At 35.9% G+C, this 26,418-nt stretch overlaps 1 protein-coding gene and 1 long non-coding RNA gene across 3 annotated transcripts in view; one reads left to right on the top strand and one right to left on the bottom strand.

Moving 5' to 3' along the window:
* MYOZ2 (myozenin 2) overlaps positions 1 to 5,237 on the bottom strand; it is a 32,288-nt gene extending 27,051 nt beyond the window's left edge. Inside the window, exons 1-3 of one of the 2 annotated variants that reach the window (XM_039325647.1) lie at positions 3,590 to 5,237; positions 2,881 to 2,982; positions 316 to 485 (exon numbers count right to left, since the gene is read on the bottom strand). In XM_039325647.1, the coding sequence (XP_039181581.1) occupies positions 316 to 485; positions 2,881 to 2,956 (246 nt within the window). In that variant the 5' untranslated portion in view covers positions 2,957 to 2,982; positions 3,590 to 5,237. The remainder of the gene's footprint in view (positions 1 to 315; positions 486 to 2,880; positions 2,983 to 3,589) is intronic. The other variant, XM_039325648.1, reaches the window with a different exon arrangement.
* The window catches only part of LOC120300091, a 157,759-nt gene that overhangs the window by 37,286 nt on the left and 94,055 nt on the right, over positions 1 to 26,418 (top strand). The window lies entirely within an intron of this gene.

The following is a 26,418-nucleotide window of genomic DNA, read 5'->3' as shown; positions in this document are numbered from 1 at the left end:
AAACACATCAAAAGTGCTTTCTTTTTCTGCAGTTAGAACGGTCTTTTTTTTTTTTTTTTTGATGTTGACTGCTATTTTGAATTAAATGTCATAAAACTATAGGAAATCCTTTCAAAATAATTGATGCCTATAAGCCAAGACATTACTGTCTGATATTTGGAGCTAAGTCAAATTACTAAATCTGGAAACTCACCAGTTAGTAGTATTTTAACAAATTAAGTACATAATCGATCAGCTTTACTGAGTTTAGGGATTCATGAATTTTCCTAGGACTCTTATGCTGCCTTATAACTGAAAACTAAATAAAGTACTCACATTGCTTGGTTTGCTAGATAAAAAATGAAGATTTTCATATGTGTACTTGTCAGATCTCTTTTGCCGCATTTTGAACAGCCTTGCTCCTCGATTACTCAGTAGTGACAGTTCTTCCAGCATGATATCCCTAGGGATGCTAATCTTTTTTCCAAGATCCATTTGCAGGGATTCTACAAAATAAAACATATTTCTAAGAGAAGTCTCCTAAGTCTTCTAATTAATATGATAATAAGTCAATTTCAATGATAGATTATTTTTTCCCACTAATAAAGCTGACTGATCATTTTCAGATAAATTTCAATTCAAAGGACTACCTCTAGATTGATGAATAAAATAAGATATTGTCTTTGCAACAATATATTATGTTAAAGGTATAGAATGCAATTATGGCAAGGCCAGCACCTGTGGTTTGAGAGAAGAAAATGGTGACAAGGCTGCTTGTTACATTCATGAAATTAATTATTTGCAATTATATCAAATTATTGATTAATATACACAGAAATCATAATTACATATCCATATCAGTAGGATTTGAGGTATAGGAGATGCAAGAATTTTGTGGAGGAAAGGTCCATCAGCGGCTATAGAAATTTTACATTGAGAAGTATATAACCGGTTCTTGGGGCCAAACTGTCTTAAAAGGACAGTTGTGTATTTCCAGAGATACCTTTTTCATCAGCAGGATAATGGACTGTTTGAATATCCACTGACTGCTGCAAGAGTATTGATGGATATTGAAATGAATGAATTTTTAAAAGCATTCTCTTATGTCTTAATATTCTAAAACAAAAATATGCAATTTCTGTTACTATTGTCCAATTTAATGCATTTTGTTGCACAATACAAACTCTTCAGGGAAGTTTAGAATTTATAATAGAAAAACATGAACCTCAGTTTGCACAATATGCATTCAGACTTAACCAGATTTTGCATACAGACTTAAAGTGATATTAATATACCTTTTATTCTTGTTTCCCTCCTGAATCAAAATGTGGAAAATGGTTACACCTTGATTTTACTCTGGTAAACTGTTTTCCTGCGTTTAAAAACAATTCTGCATCCAGAGAGTACTAGCAAAAGATATATCAATTTTTCTGCCTTCTAGCTTTACTACTTCTATTGTGGTATACTGTATGTCTGTTCTGTAATGAAAGAATTGAAAGGGTGAATTTGGCCAGTGGGATTATTTATTAAAATTCCACATTAGAATGTGGATGTTATAAAGTATAATTTTTCTCATCAACTTAAAAACCTGCTAGTGAGGTGAAATTAACAGGACAAGAGTCTTGTTTATAAAATTGAATTATAATATATCTGATGCAGTGGAAACATTTATAATATAGCAACCCACCAGTCTAAACCTTACAAGTGTAAATGGAATTCTTAGATTAAAATAATGTCATGTAAAATGGTATGGAATATGGGAAGATGGAATATCACATTACCAATATCATTTTTCTTATTATATTGAATCAAAAAATATTATTCCAGATCTTCTATAACATATCTAGCATGGACTCTAGATTTGTTTAAAAACTACCACTGATATTAAAAAAAAATTGGGAGCTGGGGAAAGAGCTGGTTGCCTTGGGATAAAATTTTAACCTTGCAGATGATGAATTATTTCAATTTTTTACATTAACTAATATAATATTGATGAATTATTTTTAGTTTATAAATTATAAAGTTTTAAGTGGTAAAATTCAATTTCACTTGTGGTGCAGATGGAAGTATTTTGTTTTGTTTTTAAAGATTAAATTCCAACAGTAACTTAGGCAGTCTTGAAGAAAGGTAAATAATTTTTGAAATTTGAATGGACAGGTATATTCATTTCTACTTGAACATGTGCACATATGTTTTAGGAAAAGTTCCAAAATTAGAGCTCAATTCTGTTTTTTAACATCAGAAGGAAGAATAATATTTGAACTATTTATTTTGAGGGACATAAATCCTCTAAAATAGTGTTGAAGTTTGTGTCATTCTTTGCTTTGGGAGAAAAGAAGACCAGTCTTGATCAGCCATAGACTTTCAGAATTCTATCCCAGTAATGGCAAAAACAAGATTCTGTTGCAAAATATTTCTTAAGAGAAATTATTTGGGAAGTATGCCTTGTATGGTTGGATATGAGTACAAGTCCCATTAAGTGGGAGAGGTAGAGGCCAAAAGATAATTTTACATATATCTTGCTTTTTAATTTAAAATTGCACATGTTTACACTCTTAAAGATAGTTTTAAGTCAAAGATGGAAACATTTTTTCCAGTTCTATAATACAATGTCCAAACATTAGCCTCTCCTCAAAAAATATTCCAAAAGTCAATTCTAGGCAGAATATGCATCAGCTGTTGTGTTACTTCATTCCTCCACAACAGTTGTTGATCTGAAAATAGCTTTCAAATGAAAAGAAGCCATTACAAAAGGATTCGTTACCATAGGCAGTGCAATAGCTGCATGAGATTATTTATGGCAACAGACACAGAGGGAAAACCATAGGAGAAGTATTGCTGTAAGACTAAAAAGAAAGATAGATGTGACACTAGCCATGTAGTAGGTATTTAATTATGTACCATTTAGCTGTATCTCCTTCATGATGGCTGATGCTTGCTGCTTTCTCTCTTTGATCATGTCAGAATGTGAGAGCATTGCCGTGATGAGCAAAAAATTTCTTACTAGAAAAAGAGAAGATAGTTAAATGCTATGCCAACAAGTACATTTAGCTTGTATTTTAATTAAAATCACTGCTCTCAAGGTTTACAAAGGCTATATTTTTAATCTCAGTTCTTGGCAAATTATACAGAATATATTCTACCACACTGCATATACATCTCAGAGCATCATTGGTTCCTTTGTTTTATTAAACCCTGTTTTGTGGCAGGGTAAGGATTGGCCTTCTTATTTTTTTCTGTAGATGTTCATCTTTGCTGAAAAATAGGTAATTTGTTGTTGTTGGAGTTTTTTTGGTTACCAAATTGTCAGTGTATTTGTTGCCTCATTGCTATAGATATATCCTCAATTAACTTCAGTATTTTTTTTTCTGTTTTCATCCTTTAAAAAATAAAGTCTTTTGCAATTTCTGTTACAGGACCCCTAAAAATCAGTGAAGGCATCGATCTCTGATTAGCCTCTACTAATAAGCAACAATCTATATAGAGAACCATCTTGGAAATGCTGCTGTACCTCTCTACAGTAAATTGCCTGTTTGTTTCTGCAAGCTGAAGCATTGCACTCATAGGACAATCAATGTCATTTATTTCAGGAAACAATATGCTCACTTACCTTATTGTTCAAGAAAATACTGATCTTGATGCTTTGAGCAGAGTTTATGGAATTTGCTATGAATGGGGATGACCTATCCAGTCCTTGGAGGTTTCTATGCTTCTTCTAGGGTTTGCATGATGCCTAGTACCAAGACAAACTGGGGACTGACCCTCTTCAAAAAGATTGGCATCTAGCTGACATAAAGTAGCTATTTATAGATGCAAACATCCAGCCACTCATATCTTCCTGGCAAAAGAAGAGAACAGAAATGATTCTGCTCCATGCATCACAAAAGAGTATGCATGTCTTCCACAGGTCATTGAAATATTTGATAGAACACTTATACATGTGCAGCTCATCCTGTCATCACCTTTGAGAAGGCTATTCTCTATGTTGTAAGTAGGGGAAAGACTTGTAAAAATAAGGTCAACTAAATGTATAGCAAAAACTAAATGAATTGAAATTCTTAGTTGACAGATGTAGAATGCTTCTGTAGTAATAGCTAACATTAATGTTTTGGACAAAAACTTTGCTAGATATTATTCAGTGTTGTCTGTACTGAAAAAATATTCTCACACCTAAAAGTAAGACCCCACGTATATTCAAGTTCACTTCAAGCAGAAAAAGGGTGATAGTTACTCCCAGAAATGTAATAGTGCCGAGATATTATGCAGTACTGGTTTTCAAAATTAACAGATCAGCAGATTAACAGGTCTGTAAAATCTGAATTGGATCACCACCAGGCGAGGAGGGTGGCATATAAATTAAACAAACAAACAAACAAATCCAGATATGCTCATATCTGATAGAATATTATTACAATAATGTTACAATAGCTATATAATTGCTTACAGAGAGGAAAGTATATAATTTAGTATATAAATAGTGCACACATCTAAAACAGCTTTACCAATCTTCATTCAATCACCTGTTGCATAATTGTTTTCTTTACCTTTCATAAGATTTGCTCAAGACCTTTTAGCTTAGCAAAACCACTATTCATTGTCTTATCTACTATGGCACCATTAAACAAATTCTTGACATTCTGTCTGTAAACATAATTCCAACTTGCTACATTAATTTATGAAGCCACATATAATTTAGAGATTGCTTCTTGCCTTATGCTGTATAACTTTATTTGGGCAGTTGTATGTATTTCTACCAAGATCTTAGTAGTTCTAGAAAAGTTCTAGAAGTTTTAGAAGTTGGAAAAGTTGATGTTTTATGTAAGACTATAAAAATTTGAAAAACTATAGAAACCTAAAATAAGTATTTTTCTTCTCAGCCTGTAATACCCCAGTCCTATTTTTAAAAGTAAGCTAATTATAGTTGACTGAACTCTCCAATATGCCACCTACATTTTTCCTGACTATGCTGTAATCCTTTAACAATCAGAGGTGTTCAATGGTACAGTGAACATGATGTTACTGCTAAAGATAACAATGTGTTGGCTCAAGCTCATACAGAAACAGCACAGATCAGGTGTTGTAATGCTATGTGGGAATGACCTTGGGAGAGTGAGGGGGAAGAGATGTTGCCTACGGAATCAGGTAAGAGAGGGCATAGTTCCACCTGTAAGGCTAGCCAAAATGGGTGCAAACATCTCACTCCTATGCTGGAAATGTAAAACAGCAATAGGATCATATTACCATATATGGTGGGAATGCCCAAAGACTTGTGAGTATTGGAACAGGACACAAAACTGGTTGAGGGATATATTAACACTGGACTTAGAGTTAAAACCTGTACTCTTCTTGTTGGGAATAACGACAGAAAAATACGACAAGGGAACAATCTACCTGCTGCTACACATCCTGACTGCAGCTAGGCTTGCTTTTGCGCAAAAATGGAAGAGCAAGGAAATTCCCACAGAGGAAGAGTTAATACATAAAATATTAGCATGTGCGGAAATGGACAGGCTCACAATGATATTAAAAGACAAATGTGGATCAGTTTATTATGAAACCTGGGATAAATTTTACTGCTGGAGGAATTCAAAGAGGATGGTTGGGATTAAAGATGAATGTTAAAATAGAAATATATGTTATTTTAGAATAAGAATTGTATATAAAACTGGGACTTCCGGTGGTTTAGCGTTGGTGATGGCGGCTACTTTGTAGCCATCCTCCTGGGAAAGCGTGAGAACCGCAGAGAACAGCAGGCACCAGCTGTTCCGTGGCTCAAAACCTCCCTCCCGGGCAAAGGGGGGGGAGGAGAGTATCACCTGAATAGAGGTAGAGCCTCTTGGAACCCCCAGGAAGTTTTCTTTGGGGGGTGAAAAGAGAGCTCCCTCGGAGTTTGGGTTGCCTCCGCCTCCCAGCTGTCTTTGTCCCTCGGGAACAAAGCAAGACGCCGCTCCCACCTCCGCACTTAAAGAGACCGGGTGAGTTACTTTTAAAAGCGGACAGAGCTGGATAAAGGATTTTTTTTATTGGACTTTACTTGGACTTTAGTCTAAAAGGTTGATTTTTATTTCCCTTCTTTTTTCTTTTTTTTTCTTTTTGTGAGAGTGAAAGTAAAATGGCGATCAGAAAGTGAGTGAAACGGAATGCAATGGACTAGATTGTTCTTTTTTTAAAAAACTTTTTCTTAAGATGGATTTGTGTTTTGGGAAGATCTTTTTTTGTTAAACTCTCCTTTGTTATTTTTTTTTCTTGTAAGGGATTTTTTTTGTATTTTTTATTTTTTTTTTTTAAAGAAGGAGGAAAGAAGAAACAAAACTTTTTCTTTTTAAAAATGGCTTCAAAGTAGCAAGCAACATCTACAGTACCTAAGGTGGCTTCTTCTCCTGCGATTTTACCAGCACAACAAGCTAAAGCTACATCACCACCCTCTCCCCCTTTGCCAGCAGTAACGGTAAAAGATATGCAAGACATAATGGGAAATGCTGTATCTCAAATCAGAGGGGAACTGAAAGAGCTTTTAGTGGAGAATAATATTATTTTGAGGCAAGATATAGTTATGGCTTTAACAGGACTTGCTTCTGTGGTTGAGAAGTTGGACTGTAGAGTGGAAGAAGTAGCAGATAAAGTGGAGATTTTGGAAGATAAATTTGAAGGCATGGAAAAAAAGATGGAAATTTCACAAGATGATATTGTTATGTCCCAATACAGAGAAATGGAATATGCTTTAAGAATCAGAGGCTTGAAAGAAGACATGCAACAAGACTTGAGAGAGATTATAGTAAATGACTTTGCTGCTATTCTGGATAGAGAGAAGGAGGAAATATTCAGAGAAATTGAAAAAATATTTAGAGTTATCTCTTGGGTTGCAAAGCAAAGAAACCTGCCAAGAGATGTGGTAATTTATTTTGGGAAGAGATCTCTGCGTAATGAAATTATACAAGCTTTTTATAATAAGAGGTTTCAGATTGCTGCTCAAGATGTCATTATTTTAAAGGAGATTCCATCCAAAATTTTAAGAAGGAGAAAAGAGTTTGCTTTCTTAGCCAATGAACTTAAAAAAAGATTGATGCCATTCAGATGGGAGATTCCGATGGGTATCGTAGTGAGTCATGCGGGGACGCGTTATAGACTTAACACTGTTTCTAAAGCAAAGGAGTTTTATAAGTCGGTCTTGGGAGCAGGCTCATCACCACCTATGATGCAGAAAGTCTTGGATGGCAAGGAGGTGGAACAGCAGTCTGAAAAAGTAGTACTGATGGATGTTGCAAAATCACAGGTTGAGTGGTTGCAACAAGCAGAGATCAAAGAGCAAAGAATGACTCGGGCAGCTCATAGACGTAAGGAAAAGGAACAACAGAAGAAAGAAATTAAAGAAGTTCTACAAGAATTTGTTTCAGTGCCTGTGGGAGGAGCAAGACCCAAGAGCTCTGCAGCACATTCTTCAATGGCAGATCTTCAAGCAGTCTTCTCCAGGCTTTTGGTCAAGGGAGATGGTAAAGCTCCTGACATGGAATGCTAATGGTCTTAATTCCCCCAAAAGAGAAAGAAACTTTTTCATTATTTAAAGCAACATAACAATGATATTATTTGCCTGCAGGAAACACACATTATATCTAAAGATCAAAAATATTTAGTTAATGCTTGTTTGGGATCTCATTTTGTATCTTTTGCTCCCGGGAAAATAGGGGGAGTAGTTATTTATGTCAAGCAAAATTTATCAGCCTGTTTAGTAGAATCCGATCCTCAAGGGAGATATGTTATGATTGAAGTGGGTTTGTATGGTAAGAAAGTACTCATAGTGGGACTGTAGCACCAAATCAACAACAGGAACAATTTTATAGATTGTTACATCAAAAACTAATTTTGTTGGATTATAGATCTGTTATATTAATGGGAGACTGGAATGGTGTTTCAGATACACAAAGAGATAAAAAAGGATCCTCCATTTCTTTTAAACAGGCTAAATTACCTAAAGCCTTTTTTGATTTGAAAGAGGACTGGGAGCTGCGAGATTATTGGCATGACCATAACTTGGAGGAGAGAGACTTTACCTTCTTTTCGGATAGACATCAATCTTTCTCAAGAATTGACTTTTTCTTGATTACAACGGATTTATATTTTAGGGTAAAGAATGTTAAGATTTTTCCTAGGACATTGACGGATCATAGTCCAGTTTGGATGGAATTGGTTAATGAAAAAGAGGAGAGGAGATCTTGGAGGATGAATGAAAATTTATTTAGACAAGAAAAGAATGTTCAAAAATTAAAGGAGCAACTAAAGGAATATTTTGCTTTAAATATGTATAAGGGAACTTCAATGTCAATGGTCTGGGATGCAGGTAAAGCTTATATGCGGGGGATTTTGATACAAATGAATAAGGTTCATAGACAGAAGCAGGTGCAGAAACGTAAGAAGTTGGAAGATGAGGTTAAACTAAAAGAAAAAGCTCTGATTTTAAACCCCACAGATGAGAAGATTAAGGAATCTATAAAATTGCTTAAATCACAATTTAATATGTTGATGGCTGATCAAACTGCAACTAATTTATTGTATATGAAACAAAATACATTTTGTAATGCCAATAAACCAGGGAGATGGTTGGCTTATCAATTGAGAAAGAAGCAGAGACAGAGAACTATAGATAAAATAAATTATAATGGTAAATTGGTATATCAGAAGGAGTTGATTAAGAAATCTTTTTTAGATTATTATCAAAAATTATACATGAGTACTAAAGTACAGGTTTCGGATATAGATAATTATTTAAAAGAAGCTAATTTTCCTAAACTAACAGAAGATCAGAAACAAGAAATTAATGGTCTGATTACTAGTGAGGAAATTGAGACAGTAATTAAAGAATTAAAATTAGGTAAAGCACCGGGTACGGATGGATTGACATCTATCTATTATAAAACCTTGGTACAAGAGACGATTCAACCTTTAAGGGAGCTTTTTAATAATATATTACAGGGTTCAGAGATTCCCCCGTCATGGGGTAGAGCTTTTATATCCTTGATTCCAAAAGAAGATCAAGATCTTACTTTACCAAAGAATTACAGATCTATATCTCTTTTAAATGTAGATTATAAGATTTTCTCGAAAACTTTAGCTAATAGACTTATGAGGGTTTTGCATCATGTAATACATATGGATCAAACGGGTTTTATAACTGGAAGGTATATGAAGAATAATGTTAGACAAATTATTAATTTATTAGAATATTTAGATAAAAACAATCAGGTTTCTGCAGGATTGATATTCTTAGATGCTGAAAAAGCTTTTGACCAGTTGAATTGGCAATTTATGTTAAGATTAATTGAGAGAATGAATTTTGGAGAAAAAAATCTTACAAGCTCTTTGTGTTATTTATCAAAAGCAAACGGCACAACTCATAGTTAATGGGGGTTTGTGAGAGGTGTTTTTAATAGAGAAGGGGACTAGACAGGGTTGTCCATTGTCACCATTGCTGTTTGTTTTAACTTTGGAAATTTTGTTGATTAAAATTCGAGAATCACAGCAAATAAAAGGAATAGAAGTTAATAAAAAAGAATATAAACTAAGGGCTTTTGCAGATGACTTGGTTGTTACTTTATCTCAACCTACTTATTCTGTAGTAGAGTTATTACAATTGATATATCAGTATGGACAGGTTTCGGGCTTTAAAATTAATAATAATAAGACTAAAATATTGCCTAAAAACATGACTAATTTGGATAAGGAGACCTTGGTTAAGTTGACAGATTTTGAGGTTGTTAATAAGGTAAAATATTTGGGGGTTATTTTATCTGCTTCTAATGCAAAATTGTATAAAAATAATTATCAAAGGCTGTGGGTCAAAATACAAAGAGATTTGGAAAATTGGGAGAAGCTGCAATTATCTCTTTTGGGAAGAATTGCGGCGATTAAAATGAATGTTCTGCCAAAGTTTCTTTTTTTATTTCAAATGAAACCTATTTTAAAGAATGAGGTTAATTTAAATGAATGGCAGAAAGGTATCAATAAATTTATCTGGGCAGGGAAAAAACCAAGAGTAAAACTTAAAATTATACAAGATATTCGTGAGAGAAGTGGACTCAAGGTACCGAATTTGAAATTGTATTATGATGCTGTGGCTTTAACATTAATTAGTGATTGGGTTAATTTAACAAATGTAGAAACACTCCTCCTGGAGGGTTGGGATTTACTTTTTGGATGGCATGCCTATTTAATTTTTAATAAAAAGGTTGATAGGGTTTTTAAATCTCATATTATAAGGATTTCTCTACTTCGGGTTTGGAAGAAATATTATAGAAGTGATTTTAAAATTCCAGTATGGGCCATACCGTGGCATGCGATAGAAGGGATAAGGAGAGGAGTCAAAATGGATAGCGTTTCTTATGCACAATTACTTAGATGGGATGGTAAAAACTGGCAATTAAAATCTTTGGAAGATTTAACACAAGAAAATATTATTTACTCATGGTTTCATTATAGACAAATAGTGGAGAGGTGGAAGATAGATTGTAATGTGGGTTTGCTTAGAGAAGATGAGAATTTGCTAAAACAAATAAAAGATCAAAGACGAACTCATATTAAGAGAATTTATGGGGTGTTAGTAGAACTGGATTCAGAAGTAGAATTAGTTAAAGAATGTATGGTCAAATGGGCACAAAACTTTGATGAACCGGTTCTATTAGATACCTGGGGAATTATTTGGGTGAGGAATGTTAAATTTACACAAGCCCAAAATTTAAGGGAAAATTTTTATAAAATGTTTTATAGATGGCACCTTGATCCACAAAAAATGTCTCGTATGTATCCTGACTTGCAGCCTAAATGTTGGAGATGTGGATGTTTGGATACTACTTATTATCATATCTGGTGGTCATGTAAAAATATAAAAGCTTTTTGGATTAAGATATGGTGGAATTTCCAAAGAATTTTTAGAAGAAGGGTAAAATTTACCCCACAATTGTTTTTGTTAGGTATTGTTTCTGATTGTGATAGTAAAGAGACTATATTGATGTTAAATTTAATTACAGCGGCCAGGTTGTTAGTAGGGCAATATTGGAAGAAAGAATCGTTGCCTACTTTGCAAGAGTGGTTTCTTAAAGTTTCTTATCTGGCGGAAATGGCAAAGATTTCGGCTTTTTTGAAAGATCAATCGCAAGAGAGGTATTTTTTGGTATGGAAAAAATGGATAGATTTCATACAATATAAGTTGGATATAAAAAAATACTACTTAGTTTTTGAATAACTTATATTTAAAATTTAAGATATTTTATAGATATTTCTTTTTAATTTTCTTTTTATTTTTCTTTTTATTTGATTTCTTCTTTTTCTGTTTCTTTTTTCCTTCTGGTATTTTTTTTATATATATATTGTTGTTAACTATTTTATAAATTGTTTAATTAATGTATTTAGATTTGCTTATGGTTTATATGTGTCTTAAGATTTTTTTAAAAATTTTTAATTAAGCCTGTATTCAGCTCTGGGAAGGTTGGGGGAGGGTAGGGGAGGGTTGGGAGGGTTTGGGGAAGGGAATTGTTTTGTAAAACTTAAAAATTTTCAATTAAAAAAAAAAGAATTGTATATAAAACTTAGATGTATATGTAGAGATGAAGAATTGATTGTAAAAAGTAGAATAATCTGATAAGAATGTATATACTGGAATGTCACGTTAAATCCAATGTCTGTTTTTTTTAACTGTATTATAAATAAAATTTGTAAAAAAAAAAAAGAGAGGGCATAGTTGGCAGCTGCATAGTGGGCAGAGAAAGAGATTAAAAAAGGAACATCCTTAACTTCTTAGATGGTAAAAGAACAGCATTTTATCTTTCCATTTGAAATTAATTACCTCTTGAACTTAATTCTCCAACTGACACGTAATTATACATCAGAGCACCTCGTTGAGATCAGGAGGTTTTGTTCGTGGGGCTCTTCCTGCTCTGGCTTTACCAGTCATCTGAAAATATCATAAGGAGTGATAGTAACAAAACAAAAACAAAAACTAGTTGCATTTAATGTTTTTGATCTCAATCATTTTCTTTCAACTCCAAGTATTGCCTATTCATCAGTTGCAGTTCCAATTCACACATGAAATTTTATGTATGAAGAATATTGTAACTTGTACAGCCATTTAGCATGTTTTGTAAAAATAAATAAAAATGAAGTTGAAATGAAGTGTATTGTTTAATGATACATTTTATTTATTTATTTAAAACATTTAAGTAGCCACATATTTTAAACCAATTGCACTGAGAGGAAACTGTGAGCTAGTGCAGTTCACAGAACAGGAGTGTAATGTGGCCAATTGTAATTTCTGTGTAGTCTTCAAAGCAGCCTCATATAGAACATATTACAATAATCCAAACAGGAAATGACCAAAGCACGAGTGACTGTCAGCAGAACCTCTGAGCTCAGGAATGGATGGAGTTGGTGCACAAAATGAATCTGCAAAGCCTTCTAGCCACAGTTGCCCACCTACTCAAGCCATGAGTTTAGGAAGACACTCCCCCCAAATTGCACACTAGCTCATCAAGGGGAGTGCTATCCCATCTAGATTCAAAGATGATATACTGTATCATCCAGACTTGGGGGGCCAAAAACCCAAAGCCACTCCATCTTTCCAAAACTGAGTGAAAACCTGTTTTTCTCCATCCAGACCCTTAAAGCTTGCAGGCAGTCTGTCAGTGTCACAACAGCATCAGCTGTGTGGCTAGAGGTGGAGATTTCTAGCGAAGTATCATCAGCATACTGTTGTTAATATACTCTATACCACGGGTGTCAAACTCAATCGCGTCACATGACATATTGTGATGTATCGTGACATTTTTTTGCCTTTACAGACCCAGGGTGGGCGTGGCCTGTGCATGATGCCTCTGGCCCGTGGGCTTCCAGTTTGACACCCCTGCTCTATGCTGTCAGATAACCTCACCCAGCAATTGCATGTGGATGTTAAAGAAGAAAAATAAGCACCGGGGCAGAGAGCGGCTTGAGAGGGCTTGACTTCTATTCTTGAAAATAGATTTTGTCTTCAAAATCTCAATCTATTTACCTTACTTTTTTTATTCTTTCCAATTTAATACAATGCTAAAAAGAATTTTTTCTGTCCTTTAGCAGGATAACACTCAGAAAACAGAAGAGAACTGAAGAAACTGACACACTAAGTTCAAAAATGGGATGGATCCAACTGAGCTTTGCTGGGGAAAAATATCCAGAAAATTTCCCCCTTGTATGTGAACAGAATGCTGAACTCTGCTTTACTCTTCAACCTTTCCCTCCAAAACAAAGAATTGGAAAGAATTTTAGAAGCTATGCTTTTACATGCCTTTCCTAGTATTTTACCTACTGTACTCTGGCATACATTAATTCAAAAAGGAAAGGGATATCCATTAGGCACAGAGAACTTTTACCTATAGTCTTAACAGTATAAATGTTAATCATTAAACAATCTCTTATGAAATGCTACTAGGAACCTTTTTGGGAACAGAGCCACATTTAAAAAAAAACAAGATTAGTACAGCCACATATTTTCTACCAAAGCTCTCATGAGTCCAAAGAAACCTAATTAAATTTTGTTCACCAAGAGCTGAACTTTACATTTTTTACACTAGTTTTCAAAAGCCACAGAAAGAATTATTATTCCAGAATGAGCTCAGTGGTTCAGAGAGACAGAAAACCTAGAAAAGTAGCTTAAAACTTATAACTCCAATATGCAAGTTTTTATTAATTACTGTAGTGAAGATATACAGAAAAGTAATGCTAAGACTGAAAAAATAGTGTACACCAGCAATGGCAGAGATATCTTAATAGTATTATTGGCTAACATTAAAGTATTGGGAATTTAACCAATTTAACAAATTTCTAAGTCTATTCTGACTTTTAAACAGTTGCCAACTTGTTCCACTTACTAACAAGTTTTAGTTGCATGCTCTACAAAAACTTTGTTTTTTTGGCACAGCAGGAAAAACCATAAATGAATTGGATTGCTGTGAAAGGAAATACTTTTCTAGATGGCAGACATCTGTCTATCTGAAGGCCAGGGCAATACTGACCTCAGTTCTTCCTCTGCAAAGTTATAGCCTAAATGAGCCAACACTTTCCACATCTGCTCTTTATGGTTGATCTTCATCACACAAGTTTGCAGAATATAGTCAGAACGGAAAACAAGCTTGGTGAGAGACAAAAATAAGGACAATTATCAGTTTTTTCTTCTTTTTTTGTGTTCCTTTCTCCCCCTGCAGCCTTGCCTTAGTGAAACATCAACATTCAAACACAGGGATAAAAATAAACACATAAGTGCAATGTGATTTTAAGCTTAGCTTCAATCCCCATCCCCACCTCAATATTTCATGAAATAACTTTAAAAACTGATTCATTTAATACCAGATATGATCTAAGTAAATGCAACAATATCAGACTGATATTACAGTCTTTGAATCAAGAAGATGAAGGGTTTCCTTTCAACGTTTTTCCACTACATTCTTCTTTGCAAAAGTATCGTGAATTTCCTAGAATTGCTTATACCAACCTGTACTTTCTATATATTTTAAATACAATCCTGGTTATCAGCCTGTATGTCAAATCTATTTGGCATTATTTGGTTTTGAATTGCAAGGGCTATTGTGGCCCACACTGCTCAGATTCAGTGCATATTTGATTCTTCAAGATTATTGTTTATTGATTGCAATTCAAGTAGATCACAGGATTGATTCTGGGAGAATGATGCACAGACAGTCCAACTTTTAAGGCAACAAAGTATACCCGATGGCCTTCAGGAAGATACTGAAGATCAAGCTGGCTTGCAAGGCATTCTAATTAAATTTGGCCATCTTTTATTTTTATTATTTTTACTTAAATAGGGGGATGTTATTTCATTTTGTTTCTTATTTTTGTTTAAATTTTACCAAATCTACCTTTTGGCATATTATAAGCACTCAAACCTCCTGTCTTATCTACTATTAAATTCAAATAATTCTGAAAATTATTTTCAAAATATGGTAATAATGGGCATCAGAAGGTATGGCAGGAGACAGGGAGAAAGCTGTTCTTTTGAGTGTGAGCACAATGCCTCATATTGGTTTTGCATTCTAGCTCCCCGATCTCAAAAGCCCTGGTTTTCAGCTGCTGTTACTAACTGCCAAGTGGACTTGTGGCCTCCAGAAATTGCCAGATGTGAAACCTTATTTATTAAGTTGGGCTCTAGGAATCAGTTGGATTGTTCCCTACTCTCTCAAATACTCTAGCCCAGTGTTTCTCAACCTTGACAATTTTAAGGCATGTGGATTTCAACTCTCAGAATTCCACAGCCAGCATTGCTGGCTGTGGAATTCTGGGAGTTGAAGTCCACATGCCTTAAAATTGTCAAGGTTGAGAAACATTGCAGCCTATTGCATAGTCGCTTTTATAGTTAAGAAGATTTCCCATCTCAATCAGCAACAATGCAACGGTCCCGGGGTACACAGCCTTTCATGTACACCCTGTAATTACTAGTCAGGTGTTTTGCTTTGTATCAGCAAAGTCTTGAAATGTTTGGTATTTGGTCATTGGTCAACAAATTTGTCATATTAGTTGTTGCTCAGTCACTAAGTGATGTCTGATTCTTCACAACCCCATGCACTATAACATACCAGTCTTCCACTGTCTTCCAGAGTTTGCTGTTGTCATATACTCATTTGTAATTAGGACATTTTTGCTTTTTTTAATTCTTGTCTGCCTTATGTCTTCAAAATACAAGAAATTCCATTACTGCTCTCAAATTTCTTTTTCTGTGTGCAGATTAATGATAAATGCAGGTTGACTGAGTTTGCAACAGGCTAGCATTCCATTCATTTCCTTTGAAAGACAAAAGAAAAAGAAAAAGCAAGCTCAAGGTGCAGGAAGCCTGGCAGGTGCCAAAGGAAACACCTGTAAGGCAATCAGTATCCATGAATGGCCTTTTGACTAGCCTTGTTTTAAAAGAGATGACCCTGTGCTACAATATTTGGTACAAGACACTATTCTACAAATTGTTCTGATGAAGTCCAGTATCTGGATAGGAATTGCCTGGAAAGTATGTTTAATTTACTTTGAATTTCTCAGAGAAAGCTGGAGAATCAGTATCGTTCGGGAAATAACGATATATTTTTTCTTTTATTTTTTAAAATTTAATAATTTGTTTAAAACATTTAAAGAACAGCATAAATCCCTCTCTCTGTGTTGTATATCATCATAAATGCTAATACTAATTTATTTATATATTATAAAATATTATATAGCCATCTGTCTTTCAACCCACCTTTGAATCAAGAGTCAATTTGGTCTAATGTTTAAGGTATCAGGTTACAAACCAGGAGACAGTGAGTTCTAGTCCTGCCTTGATTAGGTGACCTTGGGCCAGTCACTCTCTCTTTCAGCCCAACTTACTTTAAAGGGTTGTTGTTGTGGGGACAATGTTAGAATCATGCTTATATTTTAACAGTTGTGACATGAAAGGAAATTTTCATTTATTTGCTTTTTCACTGATTAAATGAAACAGGGCATATAAATATTAACTTCACAGTGATAATATTGCTCAGTAATAATATTCAAGAGTAATAATAATAATAATAATAATAATAATAATAATAATAATAATAATAATGATAAAGTTGGAAGGGACCTTGGAGGTCATCTAGTCCAACCCCCTGCTCAGGCAGGAAACCCTATACCATTTCGGACAAATGGCTGTCCAGTTTCTTCTTAAAAATTTCCAGTGATGGCACATTCACCGCTTCTGGAGACAGGTTGTTCCGCTGGTTAATTGTTCTAGCTGTCAGAAAGTTTCTTCTTAGTTCTAGGTTGCTTCTCTCTTTGGTTAGTTTCTACTCGTTGCTCCTTGTCCTGCCTTCAGGCGATTTGGAAAATAGCTTGACTCCCTCTTCTTTGTGGCAGCCCCTGAGATATTGGAACACTGCTATTCAATGTTAATAAAAATAAGAATCACCATGCCTTAAGAACAGTTGTGTGCTTAAAAACAAACCTGCTGTAATTGTAATAATGTGATATCATATATTGATGGTATTACTTGATCATTCCATATATATTAGCTTTTCTTGTTATATATGAATTTAAATTGATTTTATTTTCAGTTGAGATTTTATGAACATTTTAGGCCGGTATTGATTTAAAGCTGGCAAGATATGGATATGACTTTGGCTAATATATACTAAAAGTTCATAGCTGCCAATGGGAAACAGTTTCCAGAACTGTAATAAGTAGTGAAGAGAAATGAAAACTTTGTCTTGTGAAAAAAAACACACACACCCTACTTTCTGTTGAAATTCACCACTGTAAGAAATTTGTCATCATAAATGGCTCTTTTATTTTGCCTTTAATATTGACTCTTGAAAATCTGCTCCAAATAAAAATAAAAGAATGCAGTTTTTGAAGGAATCAGATACCTGCTTAATATACAACAGCTTTTGAAATTCCATCTTTTTGTGGTATTTTTTAAATGGTTTCCGTTTTATGTTAGTTTTTCTAAGCTCTCATTCCCCAAGGAAGTAGAAGTTCAAAGCAAAGTTTCCCAGAGTCAGCATGTTCTGCCAAGTATTTGTGCTTTTCTTTAGAAAGAAAAACCAAATAACTCAACTTGGCAAAGTCTCTGCCTTTCAGTGGAGGTAAAATGTCACATGAAGAGATCCTGTTTGAAATGTGCTTTTAAGGGCACTATTAACTGCAGGTTGTTTTCTGACCCTTGGAAAAGCTGGTTTGAAGAACATAGGATGGGTCATTTTTGTGAAGAATGCTACTGGAATGAAAAATACTTTATGTTTTTTTCTGGCATTTACATTTTTTACAGAAATGTTTACATCATTATTGCTTTACCCATTCAGATACATACTCAAAGAAAACATGGAAGGATGGACCAAACCACATCGGCTGGCTGTGGGTTGTCCTCTATCTTAATGAGTTCTTATATTGCTCATTGTGTTGTACTGTGCATGGGTGTAAATGCTATATGATAAAAATTCATGACCCTTTCTTTAACCTACAGCTTTCTTTAAGAACATTTTAAAACAATATGAACTTGTGATTTAAAAATATTGTCTGAAATCTCTTCTTGTTTATGTTTCTTTAGATGTTGAACTAGAGTTACTACAGTGAGTTTTAGATTGTTGCTAATGATTTGATGTTATCTGTATTTTACAGAAATGGTTTAGCCTGAATAGTAAGTCAGTTCTGATACACATTATATTAAGCCAAAGGTTTTAAACTGTGGCTGTTTAATAAATTGCAGTAGCTGGGCTCACAGGTAATGCCACATGAATGTAATGAGTGGGTAGATTCATCCACCTTGCTGAACCAGAACAAAAAAAAAATTAGTTTGATGTATTAACCTAGCTATTAAAACAATAACCCATATAGCTTAGAAGAAGCTATACTTTCTGTAGTGTTTGTAGCATAGCTCTAGCCAATTACTATCATCACATTTATTCGAAGAAGAAGATATGGATCTACCTACTTAGCATAGAGTAGGAAATCTTCACTTTGCATTCTGTAGTGTTTATTCTATAGAGAATAAGTTAACAGACTGTTAGGTAATTTATGCTCCAAATTTATTTCCCATAATTTCTGAATTGGCCACAAATGGCTTTTTAGAACTTTATAAAAGACCTTGAAATAAACATAGCATTTGAATGGTCATCTGTGGGACTAATTGCACAAATGTCAATGGGCATCTATCCATGGGCATCTCCCACAAGGGCCTGAGATAACTGTTTCAGACACAGGATACATTCATCAGCCTTTTGGACAGACTCTGATAAGAACACCTGCAGTAGCCTTGCATCTGGAGAGTGTCTGTTATTTGATACATTGTAACCACCCCTATATACGTCTTTTGATTATGCTGTGTGATGTAAAAACCTTAGTAACAATAAAAGAGGGTGCTGGAGTCAGCTCTGGGCTCTCATCCCGAGATACCTGTCTGCGTGTCTCATTCTCCATGGGAGACCACCACATCTGGTGACCCCGACGTGATCCACTGAAGGATACGTCCCTGCCAACCCTTTACTTATCGCCTGGAATAGGCTTGGTGCACCCGACGAAGTTGCTGGCAACTGACTCCTCTTCGTAAGTATGGGGGGGTGGAATGTCTCACGCTCAAAAGCAGCATGTGGAAGAGCTGAGGCTACTTGGCAGGAAAAAATATCTTACTGATCAGGAACAGAAATTAACCCGTCACCTTTCTAAATCTGAGGCTGTTAAATTGCTTGCTTATGTATGGGCTAACTGCTCATCCTATCCAGAGTCTGGATCTTTAAAAGTAGATACATGGAGGAAAATTGGTACTGTTCTCCACCAGTCTCCAAGAGCCCCCCCAGAGATTTTATGCCTTTGGAAAATTGCCTATACTCTGATTCAAACCTATGCTGACTCGCCTCATCAGCCTTTATTAGATCCTCCACCGTATAAAAATCCGTCTGTTATGTTGGCCACTCCCTTACCCCCTGGAGCAGGTTTTAACCCTCCCTCTGCCACTGCAAATTCTATGGATTCTAATAAACAGCAAATAGCCTCTTCTGTTCCTGCCACGTTGCCTCCTCTCTCCCAGCCTGGAATCATCCGTGGTGCTTTTCAAAAGGCTTTAAACAATGGTGATTTAAGCGTTTCTGAACTATCCGAGACAGAGTTGTTCCCTGTTAAACTAACAAAGGAGTCTGCAGCTAACCCCTCTCCAAAGGCTGCATCCTTTTCAGACCTTACTTCTTCTGCTTCGCAATGTTTTTCTGGCATTGATTTAAAATTGGCTTCTGATCTTTCTGTTACTTTTCCTAACCTACTCACGGTTGCTGAAACCCTTTATTCTGGACCCCTGCCTCCGGAAACAGAGGCAATAATCCTTCCCACACCTGTTGCTCGGGAACAAGGAGTGTTTGTGCTTTCAGGTTTGATAGATCCCATGTATAGAGACACCCTAAAAGTCCAATTTTATACCAATCTCCCTGTCACAATGAACCGGGGGGATAAGGTAGCACGCTTGGTCTTATTACCATGTCCAGCACCACCCATTCTAGAGGCTGCATATGCACCTCACTCTGGCAATTCTTCCTTTGATTTATTGGCACTAACAAAGCAAATTACTCCCCAAAAACTGGTGATGCCTTTTTTAATCAATGGCATTCCATATAACTCCACTGGTCAAGCGATCGTGGAACGAGCCAATCAGACCGTAAAAAGGGCTCTAGACATGCATGCAAAAAAGAAAGGGGAAAATACCCCCGGCTTGCCTGGGATACAAAACACTCTTAATCTTGTACTTTTTACCTTAAACTTTTTGAATGTTTCTGGCACCCCTGGCTCAACTGCCACAAGCAGGCATTTTTCTGCTTCTCCCACAGATTCTTCACGCCCCCAGGTATACTATCGACGTTTGCCTGATCCCACCTGGAAAGGGCCTGCCTCCCTCATTACTTGGGGTCGAGGCTACGCTGCAATAGACCATGGCGAGATCGTTTGGACTCCAGCTCGTTGTGTTCGTCCTTATATGGCTCAACGTACACCACCTCAGCCAGGCATATGAGGATCAGGGACTGTGGGCTTTTAATGCTTTTGTACGGGATGCCAGGCGCACTGCTCTTACACTTAACGTCATGAACTGTTGGATCTGCATGCAAATTCCTGGTGACAGTCGTGGTGGCCTTATTTTTCATGCCATTCCTTTCAATGATGGAATTCAGCAAAGAAATGCAAATCCATCAAAAGCAACCTTACTAAGGTAAATGACACTTATCAAAGCAATCAATGGACAAACATCAGTACCTACATGGCTTGCCTTGACATGGAATCCATAATAACATTTGCTAATGAGTCTCACCAGGGTTATTATGAGTTACCCGATATGTGGCTACTATGTGGCCGTAGAGCCTATCGCCAGGTGCCTAAGGATTGGAAAGGCACCTGTACACTGGGCCTTTTGACTCCTGCTGTATATGCTTTGCCTCATCTCCCTGATGGACGCCTGCGGAACAAACGTGATACTGGTTCCTCGGATCCACCCCTAACATTGGGTGGTAGTTTAGAGACTCAAATCAGCAGAGGGATTCTACCCAATCTAGGAGTTGCCATGAACTATAGAGACCTTCATTTGCTTAACAATTGGACTGTTCATATGTTTAATGAAACAATTAACAGCATTAAAATGATTAATCAAGAAATGGGGGAAATAAGGGAAGTAGTTTTGCAAAATCGGTATGCTTTAGATATTATTTTAGCAGCAAAAGGCGGTGTATGTGCCTTAATTCATTCTCATTGTTGTATGTATATACATGATTTTCAACCTAATATTTCTGCTACAGCTAGAAAAATGGAATCTTTGCTCCAAAATAATCCCTTACGCAGCGATGGATCAGGCACCGTGGATATTTGGGGTGCCCTTTGGTCCTGGCTACCGGATGGATCCTGGCTACGATCTTTGATTTCTATTATAGTAACCATTTTGATATTATTTGTATTGCTATGTTGTTGCATTCAATGTATTCCCTCCCTCCTGCAAATGTGCAAAAATGTTACGCCCTCCACTAGGAAGGACGCCTTAATCAGTGAATCAAGATCCCTTCTGGAACTGGAAGTGAGTAACATTGAAAAAACAGAAAAGCAGGAGATGTGGGACTAATTGCACAAATGTCCATGGGCATCTATCCATGGGCATCTCCTACAAGGGCCTGAGATAACTGTTTCAGACACAGGATACATTCATCAGCCTTTTGGACAGACTCTGATAAGAACACCTGCAGTAGCCTTGCATCTGGAGAGTGTCTGTTATTTGATACATTGTAACCACCCCTATATACGTCTTTTGATTATGCTGTGTGATGTAAAAACCTTAGTAACAATAAAAGAGGGTGCTGGAGTCAGCTCTGGGCTCTCATCCCGAGATACCTGTCTGCGTGTCTCATTCTCCATGGGAGACCACCACAGTCATCACTCCAGAAAACAATATTATCCTACAGATGATATACTAATTTGTGAGAGCAATTAGAGAGTACTAATTTGTGAGAGGGTGAAAGAAGTGCAATTCTTAAATAGGCAGGATGAGATATTGATTATATTCCTGGAATTCCAGCAGATGCAGATCCTAATGATAGATATCAATGATTTCTTATGTTAAAATCTTTTGCTTAATATTTAAAAATTCTCCAAGGATTTTATTTATGGCTGCAACTCCGTTTCATATTTTGCTGGGCTGTCAAAGCATGATGTGGGGCTTCTGATGAGCATGAGATGTGTTACTGAGTTCAGAAAATCAAGGCTGTGTTGTCTTTAAAAAAAAAAAAAACCAAAATAAGATAGTTTGGCTTTAGAGAAAACCATTTGGTCAGTTGCTTTTCATAACTCTTAAACTTATAAAAATAGATCCAGAAATCTCCAGCCTGTTAAGGTCTGCTGCTGTGCAACTCCAAATACTTAAATGACTTTATAAGATCATATATACAAAATATATGGATTGTTAACATTTCACATTTAATCTATTTTACTGAAGTTGTTGTGAGATCAAAATGGCAAGTCAGCTATCCTGAAATTATAAAACCAAAAGAGATGGGAAAAGTAACTAATCAAGTTCTCTGAAGCTGAAGGGAATGCATTGTTATAATATCTCTATTCTCTGGAAGAACATAAATTTGGTGTATAATGTATGTCAGGCTTCCCTAGCTTCTAAAAATGCTCATTCATACAGTATTTTCATATCTGCAGCTGCCTAATTTTGGGGACTTTGGTACACTATACAAGTGCACTTCAGAAACCTGAAGTTAGCTATCTTATCCAATTGCCTATTCCCCAAGCTAAACATTTCCAACATCTGCATATCTAACATTTACACTGATGTTACCTAGTTTGGTAATGAAATGTCTGTAAGAAAGCAACCAAGCTCAGAGAGCACCAAGGATCTCACATACCCAACATCTCTAACCTTCTCATAAGATTTACAGTAATCTTAGATATCCTTTTCTGGTCATTTTCCTATTTGTTGCTACTGCAGTTAAATTGCCAGAAGTACATTCCAAGTTAAATCTGATCAAAGCAGAATATCATTATTTTGTTGCTCTCTAGATGTTTTTTCATTGCATCCTAAATTACTTCTTTATCTATCATATTGCATTGTTGACATGTTTAGCATTTGGGCTCTATATACTGACTTCTTGTACTTCAGTACTGGGGACAATGCCCAGGAGTTCCCATATTAAACCTTTACTTATCTTTATTTAAAAATAATTTAAGTAGTAATACAACCAGGGTTAGGATAAAACAGGAAAACTACCACATCTATTGCTATGAATGTCTTGGAGGAAGACTGGATGTATATGGAATAATTTTCTTGAGAATGCAATAAAAATATTTCAATAAATTTTCAGTATTGCGCAATACCACGAGACGATTCGTAACTTAGTTCTACAAATATTTTTTCATAAACTACTTCCATGTGTCATGTGTTCGATATTATTCAAATATTCAAATATTAATAGTTACTCAATAAGTGAGTTTACTATTGATGAAGCAGCATAGGTGTGGGTTTTACTGTATTCATCCCAACTTGGAACAAGCCCTAAACAGATATATCTTTGCTTGTAGAAATGAATGAGAAGGCATTTGGGATCAACTTCAATTCTTTCTATGCTGGGCTATGACCTCAGTGAATTGCCAGTCCCTAAACAGAACGCTCTCTGCTGCTTTGGCAAAACGTACTTGGACAAGGTTATATTGGAAGCAATGAGCTGGCTGAAATACAGTCTTATTTTTAAACACATACATATATTGTTAATTATATTTTTTTAAAGTTGACAAAGAAGGATCTTCTGTTATATGTGTCAATTTCCCTACTGTGTGAAGGGTGTACACATTGTACCACCAAGAAGTGAACAAGAAATGCCATCTCCTTTTGAATTGTCACATTGTTTCTGGATATGAATGGTTTTTAGAAATGCATGTTCATTCATCATGCTGACCTTTCTCTCTCTTCTATCTTTGGTGAACAATTGGTGAACAATTTATAATTTACAATACTTTCCAAGTGGGATTTAAAATAAGTAAATATTATGGTTGAAACAGGAAAGGAAAAGTTAAAGAACAAGAATAGAATGCATGAACGGGGTTTCTGTGGGATATGAAGCTACGTTGAACTGCAGTGCTGTCAGCAGGAGTAACTTACCAGAATACTGTATATATCCACTTTTCAGTAACTCTATGTAGTGTCTTGAGATAAAATTTGATTGGAAATGTGTGTATATGTATACATATACACCAACAAACATATTTAGCAACAACGTAGAGCCAATTCATATCTCCCTGAAAAGTCGAAATTCTATCCATCTCTACTAATCTATGGGGAGGGTGTAATGAATACAAACCATACTAAGAAGTAGACCACAACAAATAAAGCTGCAGTTCAACTTCACAAATAAATGCCTACCAAATCATCTTTTGAAATGCATCTTTGTGTCTTGATGTCTTTCCTTCACTTCATGTTAGAAATACCCTTGGACATAAAAAACAATAAGCAACATTGATTGGGGATTTGGGCTTTGAAATTGGTGGATATTAAAATACTTAACTCTCATTTTGAGCCAAAAGTATATGCTCTCCCAGATTATTCCATTTTAATATTATAAACAGTGTTCCATACATACTGTACATACATTTCATGCAGTGTCCAGTCACACAGTTGAATTATTCTTTATCTTCTAACAATAGAACATTCTATTTCCTCAGATGTAAAAAAAAATGGAACATATGGTTAATTTTATTATATACAACTACAGTATGTGTCATTTCCTAATTTCTTGTGAAAGGAAAAGTTGAGGTAAGGATTCTTAAGAATAGCTGAAATTTCAATAAAGATTTTTTAAAAAAATTGTTTACAATTTTTGGAGGCAACGGTGGTCACAACTGATAAAAATTTTTCAGTAATACTCAGATTCTTCTGAATAACATGTCTTCCCTACAATTACGGAAGAGGTCTATCCTATTAAGTGCTTAATTTGTAAGCTCCAAAGGAGAAATGAAATATCAGATATCACATCTTTTCCAGTGCTTCCGTCTCTGTAGAAAAATAGATTCAGCAGCTATCCTTCACTCCTGAATTACTTCTGACTAGCTAACTCTCATTTTTATAGGCTTTTGGTGATATGAAACTTAATATGTTCCTGTACTTCTTTTTATTAGCCTTTTTTCAATTCTGTTTTATCCTCGCTCAGAAAAGAAAAGGATAAACATGTTGCATTAGTTAAGAATTTCACCATCTGAACCATGTTCTTTTCAAATGATTAACAGAAAACAATGATTTCATCAGCACATGCTTTCCCATTTACAACAGTCTGATCATGCCAGAAGTTCATTCCATTCCTAGGTCCTATCCCCAACACTTGCAGAATTAAACTTGCCTTAAGACCTTGAAGTTTGTGCTTTTTTCTGCTGAATTAAGTAATATAATAAACTAACTTCTGCAGTTGTTGAAGCGAGATAGTATTGCCTGAATTGGTTGTGTCCTTAGGCTGCTCATTGTCAGTGTGACCATTCAGCATAATGAAGGTGCCTAAGGATTTAGAAGAAGCATCTTCCGATGTGTCAAAGACAAACTGAGTTTTGTGTGACACGTGAAAGTCCTTGTTCCAATGAAAGAAATCAGCAACTGAAAAGCAAATAGAATGTAATTGGTAATTGAAAGTCTATCTCAGGGATGGCGAACCTTTAAGAGACTTAGTTCCCAAAAACCACTCCGGCCTGCCCCCGCTTCCCTCCCAGCCTGCCTGCCCTGCACCATCACCATCCCCACCCCCGACCTACCCACCCTCAGGGCCACCCACCGCCTCCACAGCCCACCACAGCAGATCACACAGGCAGCCCTGCAGCGCCATGGCAGCCACGCCCTCCGCCTGTGCATCATCAGCGTGCGACGGCACGAGGGCAGAGTCTTGTCCCTGCTGCCCGGCTGCCATGTGCTTGGCTGCAGTGCTCCGCACAGGCTGCACCCAGGGGGTGACTCTCCTCTGGGAGGGCTGCTAGTGAGGAGGGGGCTGCAGGGGGAGGTGGGGCTGAGGCGATGGCACACATGCCCACAGAAGGCTCTGAGTGCCGCCTCTGGCACACGTGCCATAGGTTTGCCACCCACTGGTCTATCTTATATGACTAAAAGTTTGTGGATATAACATTGATAGCAGCAATGAAAGAACAAAGAAAATATTTCTTAGAGGAAGATACATTGCTATCGCTACAGAGATCTTTTATCCAACAGGACTGTGTTTTGAAAATGAATAAGAAAGCTATCTTTTAAATATTCACTTTCCAGTTCTTTAAAAAAAAAAGTTTGGAATATGTAGGTAAAAAGTTCAGAAATAGGGCACTTGTATTCAATTCTGTTTAATTAAACAGTTGGATTTTTTTAAAAAAGGGTTTAACTCAAAATTCTTAAGACTCTCAAGCTTTATTGCTCTGTAAATTAAA

This window comes from Crotalus tigris, unplaced genomic scaffold (genome assembly GCF_016545835.1).
Source record: "Crotalus tigris isolate CLP2741 ecotype Arizona unplaced genomic scaffold, ASM1654583v1 scf7180000024338.4412243, whole genome shotgun sequence".
In the NCBI taxonomy this organism is placed as follows: domain Eukaryota; kingdom Metazoa; phylum Chordata; class Lepidosauria; order Squamata; family Viperidae; genus Crotalus; species Crotalus tigris.
This window is presented reverse-complemented; position numbering and strand designations above follow the sequence as displayed.